Source organism: Kryptolebias marmoratus, linkage group LG15 (assembly GCF_001649575.2).
Source record: "Kryptolebias marmoratus isolate JLee-2015 linkage group LG15, ASM164957v2, whole genome shotgun sequence".
NCBI classification, from domain to species: Eukaryota; Metazoa; Chordata; class Actinopteri; order Cyprinodontiformes; family Rivulidae; genus Kryptolebias; species Kryptolebias marmoratus.
The window spans coordinates 34,784,624-34,796,312 of record NC_051444.1 but is presented as its reverse complement, the minus strand read 5'-3'; the positions used below and the strand labels follow the sequence as shown (position 1 = coordinate 34,796,312).

The window sequence follows — 11,689 nt, the reverse complement described above, 5'->3', positions numbered from 1 at the left end:
GCTCTGCGGGGCGTTTATATATGTCCCATAGTACATGTGTTGTACCGAGTGAATCGACTGAAAGGGAACGTAATGTTATGCATATAACTACTGTTCCCTGAAGGAGAGGAACGAGGTACAACACATGGCTGCTCCGCTGCTCAGCTGGGCTTGGTGAAGAGCGGCTATTGAACTGAGGAATGACTGTGATGACGGACGGTTACATAGTGCAGGCGGGGCCTGTCACTTGTCGTCATCACGTCATTTGCCTAAAGGCGTGATTAAAGGTGTCTTCAGCCAGGACATGCAGGCGTGATATCCCATAGTACATGTGTTGTACCTCGTTCCTCTCCTTCAGGGAACAGTAGTTATATACAAAACATTACTTTCTTTCCAATGAGCAGTGGGTGCTGCAGTGGAGCCTCCTCCGTCCCACAGCATTACAGGCAGCTCAGTCCTGCAGCGTCCCAGGACACCTTCCCCCCCACCGCATCCAGATAATACTGACTGATCCTGACTGATCGATGGCAGGATGGAAATGTAAAACTTTCTATCTAAAAGTAAATCACTGCACTACAATGACTTTGAGTTTTTCTTTTGGGTCACTTTTTCTGATCCCAAACCAAGATAAAGGATGAGGGTCAGAACTAGGAAATAAAGTACAAAAACAGGAGAGCTTGCATAGATAAGTAGCTACCAGTGTACTTTGTCTGACGTGTGGCTTATTAGGACAATGGTTAGCATATCCGCCTGACACACGGGAGGTCTGTTATTATATTTATTATTTTACTCAAACTGAAACACTGTACTTTTGTAAATGGCAACAGTAATGGTTCTATAATATTTAAGACCTTGTTTGATCATTTCCAATGCTCATAATTTCTGTTGACTGATACCACAACAAATGTTCAGGAGTATTTTTGTTTGAATTAGTGGAGTTATTTATTGGACGTGTGTCTTACAACCTGAATGCTTCGTTAGAGAACACTGTTCTGTGTACTTCGACTAAGGGCATGTACACAGTACACTCCTCTTTACATGAAAACCTTTGGGAAGTGACATGCAGAAAAGATGTGAGGCATGGGAGGGTGTGATGCTCAGGTAATATGATTAAATGTAGAAAAAAAAATCAGTCCAAAGATTTTTTATTTTTTGCTTTAATCCCTGAATTTGTGAACATTAATTTCCAACCTGAAAATGTTCCTGATTGTTTGTTTTATTTTGAATCAGGTGTATGCTTGGGGCTGTGGCGCCTGCCTGGGCTGTGGTTCCTCTGAAGCCACAGCGCTGCGACCCAAACTAATCGAGGAGCTGGCTACAACCCGAGTGGTGGACATTTCCATCGGGGACAGCCACTGCTTGGCCCTGTCTCATGGTACTCCTCTCATCTTTGCTTCCATAAACAGATTTTCAGATGTGTAGTATTTTAACTATGAGCTCAGTGGTGATGAACTTTTATTCCCTGTTGAAATATTAATTTGCTGACTCTGGATCTGTGTGTAGCAATAAGAATGATATAATTGAAAATACATTCAACACTGGTTTTATCTGTTCATATAAAAGTTGTTTAACTCCTAATGTTTGTTCTGACTGTTGTCATCATCCAGATAATGAAGTGTACGCGTGGGGCAACAACTCCATGGGTCAGTGTGGACAGGGGAACTCCACAGGGCCCATCACCAAACCCAAGAAGGTGGTTGGCCTGGACGGAGTCGCTATTCAGCAGATCTCAGCAGGGACGTCCCACAGCCTGGCATGGACCGCTCTGCCCAGAGACAGGTGATGCTGCAGCTGTGGTCACAGCACCACAGGGACACAGGTCAAAGGGAAATGGGAATGTGTTGACTTGCATTACAAATGCTGGAAATCAGAGTTAGAGAGAGGATCATAAGGCCCTAAAAATCTCCAGATTCTTTTTTCTGAAGGCCCAATTTTTGGATGTAAAACCATTTTTGTCCCATAGATTAATAAAACTTGACAATTCAATGAAGAAAGAAATCCATGATTTCATGATTACTTACAAATTTCAACTCAAACACAGCAAAGTGTTTCAGTTCAGCAGAACAATCAGTACTTTCTAAAGGTGCCTGAAATACTTCCTGCAAGTCATTTTAAATAGGTAAAACATTGTTGCTTTGGGGGAGATTTGTTTAGACACAGAAGTGTTTCATACAAGAGAATAAATTAAAACTAAATTAATTGGCAGTATTAAACATAGCTCTATTTTTACCACCACAAGAAATAACCAAACTGCAAAAGTTGCAAGCTAAAGAAAAATGTGTTGATCTGACACAAGGTCAGCTCTGGACATCCTGAGCTGAATGTATCTGTATGTCCTGATGTAACTCTAGAGGTGCTGGTTCTTATTGCCCTGGATTGTGACACTGGCTGTAGTGTCATCAGGGGTTGAGGACTTTTCATTGCTGCTGATGTTTCTGCTTTGTTACCAGAGCGACCAGGAGTTGATGCTTCTGTCTGAATAAACACATCATTTTTTACTTTTATTTCTTTATTGTGGCTCTGCAGGCAGGTGGTGGCCTGGCACCGACCGTACTGTGTCGACCTTGAAGAAAGCACCTTTTCTCACCTGCGCTCCTTTCTCGAGCGCTACTGTGATGGCATCAACAGCGATGTTCCCCCCCTTCCCTTCCCCTCCTCCAGGTGAGGTCATTTAGGCTTCAGCTGTCTACAGGTGATACCAGTTCCTAGGAATAATAAAGTTTCCATGTTTGCAGGGAGCATCATAACTTCCTCAAGCTCTGTCTTCGGCTTTTATCCAATCATCTGGCTCTGGCACTGGCGGGGGGCGTGGCCACGAGTATTTTGGGTCGACAGGCCAGGCCGCTGAGGAACCTGCTCTTCAGACTGATGGACGCGTCAGTGCCTGATGAGATTCAGGAGGTACAAGATAAAACTGGTGACAGAGAAATGTTACAAACTCAAACAGAACATTAAAACATGAGCAGGACAGACAACATTTATTTGGTTCTGTTTGAACAGAAGTTTCCATCCAGTCATCATGTCAGACCCTCTGTGCATCAGGAAAAAATCAAGTCATTGAAGTTAAATGTTATAAATCCTTCCAATGTGGGAGAAAGAATGGTTTAAATAAATCATTAAAATCAATCTGACATTCATGTTCATGATGTGTGAATAGAAACTTCTAATGGCAACAATACTTGGCATCACAAACAAATATTTTTTTTATTTCAGAGCATTCAGGGTTACAGATACATTACTTTTTAAAAACGTGTGGAAAAAGGTATTAAAGATGACCTTGTTTTGAGATGTTTTGTTTGGTTCTCTGTTTAAAATATAGATAATTTGAATTAAATGGAAAAATGGAGCTAGAGTAATGTTGAATGACACTGTATCCTGACATCTGTGAGTTAAACACCAGCAAAAAAAAGTTTTACAAATGGTTTATTTATTTTTAACCAAGTAAATGAGAAACGTTTTTGTTTTCAGAAATCCTACATTTTAAGTCTTCACTGTGAGCTATTTGTAAAGCTGTTCAAGTCCAAAAGTGGAAGTAATAAATGTTTTTAGATTTAGAAACATTTCTAAAGTAAGGGCCTACCATTCTTTAAAGCAGGGGTGTCAGACTCCAGGCCTCGAGGGCCACTGTCCTGGAGGTTTTAGGTGTTTCTGCTCCAACACACCTGATTCAGATGGTTTAATCACCTCCTCACCAAATCATCAGGTTCTCCAGGAGCACGGCAACAAGTCATCCATTTAAAGCAAGAACACATCTAAGACATGCAGGAGAGCGCCCCCCTGAGGAATGGAGTCTGACACGTGTGCATTACCCGCTACCTTTCATTAATAACAGTCCCTTAGCCTATTGCCAAGGGGGCAGTACAAACATCATTAACCAGCAGCTTCCACCTTGACTGATCCTCAGAGAGATAGGTGAGGGCATGGAAAGGAAGCCCTGTCCAGGTACAGGTGTCACAGGTCTATTAATGAGGAGGACACCCCCTTTTATGGAGTTTTTCAGCTTTTCCTTGGAGGATCCCGTTTCACAGAGTTCTCTTGACCCTCACTATGTGGGCAAACCACTTTAGTTCTTTCCTCCTGATCTGCTTTAGGAAGAAGTCATTCTCTCCAATCAGGTCATGGACTCTATGGGGAACCTCAGCAGTGTGGGAGGACCAGTGGACCCGAAGCAGGTGTCAGGAGCAGGTCATTTGAAAAGCGCATGATTTTCAGGTTTCTGCAGCATAAAAAAGGCTGACAAGGGAAGTGGATGCAGGAGTCTCACTTTGGTAGCCAGCGACTCTGATCTGTCCTTCCAAACAAGTTTGAGTTGTTCTCTGATGTGAACACAGACCCAGCATAAGGGAATTCTCTAACCTGTTCACTATGACAGGCTCCTGTTTACCAGATAGCATGCCTTTCACACCAGCATGTTCAACAAAGATCTTTGTTCTGTGTTGAAAAATGACAGTTTAAAAACTATTTAAAATAATATGCATTTTTACACAATATCCTGAGAATTCTGTTAGCACTGGAAGTGTGCGCTGAGGATGTCTCTGAGCTAATAGCACACTTATTTTTAGTAATAGCCATTTTTGTGTTTTCTACAGTTGATTAGCTTAGGCAGCCATTTTGAATTGACTTGAGCCCAAAAGTTAATCAGTTGCAGAGGCACTTTGAATGATTGCATTTTGAGAGCTTCATCTTAATCCATCCAGTGGTTCATGCAATATTCTGCTAACAGACAGACACATGATCAGCCCTCTTTCATGGTATCAGGCAATATTCAAAATGCTCTGACATATAATATTAGATCTGTTTTGGTCATCAAACTGAAACATACCATGGTCACTCCTCATGGAAACATCAGGTGTACTGAAGTCAGCTCTTCTGAGCAGAGGGGGTCAGAAAGGGTCAGACTCCAGAGTCCTGACTCATTTTTGTGAGCTCTCTCTGTAGCTGCTGACGGTTTGTTCTTGTTTTAGTCGGTGATTGAGACTCTGTCTGTGGGAGCGACCATGTTGCTGCCTCCACTGAGGGAAAGGATGGAGCTGCTTCACACCCTGCTGCCTCAGGGCCCTGACCGATGGGAGAGTCTCTCCAAAGGACAGGTACCGGCTGCTTCCTGCACACATGCACCACATCAGTTCAGGACTGCTGCTGAAACCACTGTCTCACTGGACAGAGAACAGTGACTAATGTCTGACTGAATTTGGACTCATGTCACATTGTTTGGTAACATTCCTGTAACCAAATTGCAACTGTCACTTCACAGCTGTGAGCAGTACTTTCAGTGGTTTTGAAACAGAGGCACGACAGTTCTGTGTGCCAACTGAGAAATCTGGGGTTTGTGCCGTTGCAGAACAGGATGATGGGATTACTAGACCATGATCCCCAAGCCTGAGTTCAGAGCATTCTAAAACATTTATGGGCACATTGTGTCATATCGGCTTCACATTTAGCTCTTCTGTTCTGCCTCTGCGTCATATTCACAAAACAAATCGCTCCAAATTACATTGCCTTTTAAAAGTATTCAAAATCTTTATATTTTGTTGCCCTACACCCTGGAATTCAGTTGGATTGTTAATTTGATTAAAAACAAAAATTCTGCTAAAATACTTCAGATTAATGAAGTTAAATGGAAATTTAAAACGTGTTTTAAAATAAAAAAAAGTATATAAAACGACAAGAAAACAGTGTGAACATACTATATGTATTCAGCCCCCAAACCTAATCCTGTGTAGAGTCAGAATCTACAGCAGCTCCAGCATCAAGTCTCTTCATGTTGTCCTGACTTCCTGGGGATGGACCTCTGCTCAGAAGTATGCCTGATCGGGTATCGAATAGTTTATGAAAACAATTTGAACTATGGTTCACCTGTCTTGATTGGAGACATGCGTGTACCATTCAGTTCATCTGGTGTAAAAAGCTTTGAGCCAGTAAAGTACAGTACAGGCAGAGTGCAGCAGCCAGGTGTTGTTGATGTGCCATCTCTACGACACATTCTGTCTGATCTGTAATTTGTGTCAGCTATTGACTAATTGGCACCAAATCATAACAAACTACAAGCAGTGCCGTGGATTTCTCACTCAGACTAGAGCGGGAGCTGAAGGAATAACCAAAACAGAGGGGATGCTTCCTAAAAAATAACTTTATCTCCCTTTTAAGAAACTGGTTTGGCTTTTCCTCAAATGAGAAAACTCAAGCCAGAGTTATTTTTAAAGTTGGCACAGATGAGATTTTCTTTTTGAACCACTTGGAGCCAGCATCAGCCAGCAGAGAGGACAGGATACGTTAGACTGAAACAAACATATAACCTGGTCAGTATGTTGAGTGCCTGTGTTGGTAAAAACAGTCTGTATGAGGAAATGCAATTCCCTTTTACCTGACAAATGATAGGATTTCAATCAAAGTGGTTAAAATGTTGCTGCTTTTTCAATATTCAACCAGGACATGTTATTATAATACTGTGATTGACTAACATTTCATTCAGACGTAACTAAAGTTTATTTTACTGCTTTCACTAAGATATTTAGTGTTTATTCTTTGGAGGAAAACTAAAGCCATAATATAGTAAGACTTTACAGAACTGCATTAGTTTATAATAAGAATTGACATTTATATTTTCTTTTAAATGAACCTTGAGTATTAAAAATCAGAGACAACAAAACAACTGAAAACCATGACCTTAAAACCAAGTGGAACTGTTAATCACATAACAAAATTAGACCGGATTGGCTCTCATCACTGTCAGACATTTTTGTTTTGTTTGTATTTGTGGACCAAAATCCCAATAATCAAGGACTAACCAGGTTTTAGTCCTTGTGATTTTGTTTTTATTTATTTGATCTTCTCACTTTTGTTTCAGAACAAATGGTTTTGGACAACTACTGTGGGAAAAAATAATTTGTCAACAAAATGACCACTGACACAACAGCCTTGTTTTAAAATGCTGCTTTAAACCACAGTGTGTGTTTGTGAACGCTCTGTACCAAATAAAACAGAATTTATGCAGGTTATATTGAGCTGGATCTCCAAACGTTGGTTGGTGATCCGTTGGTGTTTGTTCAGAAAGTTTCACAGTGTTCATACATTCATTTGAAAATGATGAATTGAGCTTGTGCATTAGTCAGTGTTCACAACCAGCAGGGAGATAAAACCTAACACGCTCATGTTCTTCCTGCTGCTTCAGTTTCAGCTTAGATGGTTCATCTAAGCTGTTCTTTGAAATAATATCAGCTGTTTTTATTGTTGCAGAGTTGATGAGCAGATCCATCTAGTTTTCTGATCATTTGTTCACCTGTTTAATCTGTTGAGACCATTAAATCTGATTTTTCCTGCCTCAGAGGATGCAGCTGGACATCATCCTGACCAGTCTCCAGGATCACACCCATGTGGCCTCTCTCCTCGGTTACAGCTTTCCCGCTGACGGACCCGAGGTGCCCTCCTCCGGCCCAGCCTTTACAGCTTACCCCGAGCTCGCCTACAGTACCACAGGGGGCCACCCCGACACCCACCTGGCTGAGATTCTGATGAAGACACTGCTCCGAAACCTTGGCTTTTACACTGTGAGTGGATCCTGGTTTTCAGTAACACAGTGGTTCTGGTCCATTCTGATCCTTTTAGACTAGACCCTGGCAGGTTGGGAGGAAGTCAGAGTTTCAAGCTGCTCCTTGCTTCCTGTCAGAACAACAACTTCTTCCTGTGCTTCTCTTTACATAAAAATAAATAACTCTTGTAAAACACACAGTGGGATAAGGAGTGTGTGAGCACACAGGTGTGAAACTGTTAGTCTCTGTTCTTTTCACTTTCTGTTGCAGTATTTTTTATCCTTTCTCTCAGTTCTTTAGATTTCTTTTTTTCCCTATGTGTCTATGTTCAAACAAATCCCATTTAGTATGAAAACAAACGGTTATCTGGCATTTTCAGTATTTTCCTGGTTTGGCTAAGTATGGACAAAGACTTATTTTTATCCAGTTTCTAGAGAAAGATTTGTCAGAGTGTTTTTCAGATTTTTGCATGGCAGCTGTGTGTGTTGGTAACCACATTATAAAGCACCTGAAAGCATGAAATTAGCTGGGTTTAAAAGGATGCTTTATACAGTCACTGACAAATTTGTTGCTACCCTTTCATTAAAGAAAGAGTAACCCACAAAGGTTACTAAAATAACTTGAAACTGACAAAAATAATAAAAAGGAAAAATGACTAAAAATCAACCAATGAAAATCAGTCATTGCTTGGTTCAACAGAATTATTTGAATGAACAAGCTAATGAACAAAAACAGACGGCCCCACCTAAAAAAGGGTGACAATAATCTGACTATAGGGACATGTTAAACTAAAGTGTATCCTGTGGTCAGCATCACAGGTGTCTTCAATTGAAATTTGCCATAATGCATCTTCAGAAGCCACAGAGCTTCTGGGAGAATCTTCTTTAGACAGATGAGACAGAACTGGAGCTTTTTGCAACTAGTCTCATCAGCTGTGTGTTTACAGAGCCAGAAATGAACCGTGCAAAGAACAGAACCCTGGACCTACAGTGAAATATGTAGGAGGATCAGTTCTGTTCTGGGGCTACTTTGCTGCATCTGACAGGGGGGAGGAGGGGGGTCGGGGTCTTAAATCTTCAGGGTACAAAGAAATCTCAAGACTATCAAGGCATTCTGAAGCCAGATGTGCTGCCCAGAGTCAGAAAACTCAGTCTCAGCTGCAGGTTATGGGTCCTCCAACAGGATAATGACCCAAAACACTCAGCTAAAACACCAAGAATGGCTCAGGACCAAACAGCCCTGATCTAAATCCTGTTGAACATCTGTGAATGGAGCTGAAATATATGGAGAGAAACCTTCAAACCTGAGACAGATGGAGCAGTGGGACAAAGTACCTGTGGTCAGGTGCAGAAGTCTCAGAGTTCAGTAGCAAAATATCAAGGCTAGTTTCATTAGTTTGTTTATTCAAATAATTCTGTGGAAACAAAACCCAAACCAGTGACTGATTTTCATTAATTGATTCATATTTTGTTAACTTTTGTCAGTTTGACCCTTTGTGGATTTTTCTTTCACAGCGTCTGTCTGTTCAGAGCATTTATTATATGTTGTCTTGTACTGCTATAAGGACTGAACAAACAACAAGTGTTTAGCTCATTTGTTCAGTTGTCTTTCTTAAAAATGCAGCTTGTTGTAGTAATGTTGGATGCTGTTTCCTGTTTGCTCTGGATGACTAATGAATCCGAGAAGACGCAGTGAGATCAAGAACTGGTCCTTTTGAGTTTTCTCAGGGAGCTGTGAGGACTTGGTTTGGAAGTCCAACCCAAAGCAGCATCATGTCAGACTGTAAAACGTTACTTCATCTGTTTATGGATGTAAACCTTCTATTCTCAAATGTTCACTGTAGTTGTTGTTTTTAAACATTTTTTAATATAGGGGGAATTTAGAGCATTTTATCCATCACAACTGTCAAGTTGGTTTAAACAAAGTAATTGGAAATGGTTTTGGAGATAAATGTCAACCCAAGTTGGACCTACAGCCACATGTTGGATTGAATAGGTCTGCAGCTGATTGCTCTTGGTTATCCTGATTTGATTGAACATTTTGATGGTGAAGTGATAAAATACGTGGTGTGTATCTGCTGTTCAGGATCAGGCCTTAGGAGAACTGGAAAAGAACAGTGATAAGCTGCAGCAGGGCACATCGTCATCTGACAGCAGCCAGCCCGCTCACCTGCACCAGCTCCTGTGCTCCCTGCAGAAACAGCTGCTGGCTTACTGCCACATCAACACCGTCACCGAGGTACGGACTGTCACCACAATTCAATCATTTTATTTTTAGATCTTGGCCAAGATATGAAGCTGTTTGGGTCAACAGAAGACTCACAGCATCACACACTGTTTAGAATGAGAGATGATTGTGGCTTACTGGTTAAGTCGTCTCCTTTCTGAAATGTTAAAACAGGCTAAAATAGAAAGTGAATACACACTTTAACAAAGAGGCCATTTTAAATTTGATCTGTAAGCTCTTTGTTCCCATCAGCCTGTTACAGACACAATAAAAAACAAAAACAACGATAACAGTTTGAAATGTAAAGGTTGGACCTAAGATTGATTCCTGGGAACACCCACAGATACAATCAGACAAAAAGGTTTGTTCAAACAGCCCCCCTAGTATTTTCAGACAGCTCAGCTCTGAAAACTATTCTCTTCAGTATTGGATAGTTTTCAGAATTGTGTAATGAACCTTAGTTAAGTTTCACAAGGTTCTTACGCAGTTTAAAAAAGTCCAGGTCTTTAGAGGTATGCAATGAAACATTTGTTTCCAGACATTATTTCTTTTCTAAAGATAAAAATAAAGTGAAAATAGGCTTATCAGCAGAGTGCTTTTCCAGTGTATTATATATAAATAGATTAGTTTTAAACCAGCTCTAGTTTTGTTATTCTTTACTTGGATGTAAAATATAAAGTAGTTTGTGATGACCTAAATATTCACACAGTGCTATAGTCAGTTTTTGTTGACATTGTAAGAAACCATGTGAACCTCACAAAGCTTAAATATGTGCTCTATAATTTAAAATCATTTGCCATATGTTGTGTACTCTGTGCAACTAGTGAGCTACAAGTTGCCCTATTCCTAAACAATGTTATTTTTAGATTGTTCTTAACCAGAACAAAGTATAACAAAATGAACCTCCTGTTTTACTGAAGAACACTTAAACCATGTAATGAAGTACATATAGTCATTCCAAAATCAGGCAATCTTTTACTGTATACTGTACATTTACAGTAAATGTTTGTACTTTAGTATCAAACATTGCAAACAAACAAACAAAACTAATTTGAGTCTGAAAAACAACTGGAATTTTGAAGCAAGACTGGTGTAAGAACCTCGGTTTCAATTATTTAGTCTATTCAAGAAAGTCGATACATACAGTATGATTCCAGTACATCACATTTCTGAAACTTTACAGACTTTCTATATTCTTCTGTTTTTTAACTTCAGTTTATCTAGTTGCCAAATTAAAAGATGTTGGTTTCACTTTTTAATTATATGTGACTGTTCATAAATTTAATTTAAAATGTATTTTCTTTTGGATGATCCTTTTTATTTTGTTTTTCATCCAGTCACAGAGCTTATGTACTTGTAATAAGGTGTAAATAACACCACAATCACATTTGCTTATTTATTCATCTTCAATCTGATTGTTAGTTGCATTTCTGTGGCTGGACCTTATTGTAAATCATTTTTTTTTAATTGACACTTTTAACCCAGAATGTTCAGTTCAAGATAAAAACCCACTTTTGTCCTGCAGATGAGTGGTGAAAGGTGCAGATACATAAAATGCATAATAATGTGTGTTTTCCTGCAGAACTCGAGCAGCGTGGCTTTACTTCACAAACACCTGCATCTGCTGCTGCCTCACGCCACCGATATTTTCTCCCGCTCCGCTGCTCTGATTAAGGAGAGCTCCTGGAATGGAAGCATCCGAGAGAAGCTGCAAGGTGAAGACGAGCTCATTCCTCAGCTTTATGTTTTAACTAGGGGTGTAACGGTGTGCCTAAATTACAGTTCGTTGTGTATCAATCAATCAATCAAATTTTATTTGTATAGCACATTTCAGCAGCAAGGCATTTCAAGGTGCTTTACATAATTAAAAAACAAAATAAAAACAGCATGTGACAATGAATAAACAGTAAGAAAGAGACAAACATCAAAAACCCGCACTCTAACCCTAATTTAGC

The 11,689-nt window shown here is 40.1% G+C and overlaps 1 protein-coding gene across 5 annotated transcripts in view; it reads left to right on the top strand.

Moving 5' to 3' along the window:
- Positions 1–11,689, top strand: part of herc1 (HECT and RLD domain containing E3 ubiquitin protein ligase family member 1) — a 133,192-nt gene that overhangs the window by 21,510 nt on the left and 99,993 nt on the right. For all 5 annotated transcript variants that reach the window (XM_037979943.1, XM_037979946.1, XM_037979945.1 and 2 more), the window contains exons 9-16: positions 1,210–1,354; positions 1,587–1,758; positions 2,506–2,640; positions 2,715–2,880; positions 4,944–5,069; positions 7,305–7,526; positions 9,594–9,746; positions 11,317–11,449. In XM_037979943.1, the coding sequence (XP_037835871.1) occupies positions 1,210–1,354; positions 1,587–1,758; positions 2,506–2,640; positions 2,715–2,880; positions 4,944–5,069; positions 7,305–7,526; positions 9,594–9,746; positions 11,317–11,449 (1,252 nt within the window). The remainder of the gene's footprint in view (positions 1–1,209; positions 1,355–1,586; positions 1,759–2,505; positions 2,641–2,714; positions 2,881–4,943; positions 5,070–7,304; positions 7,527–9,593; positions 9,747–11,316; positions 11,450–11,689) is intronic.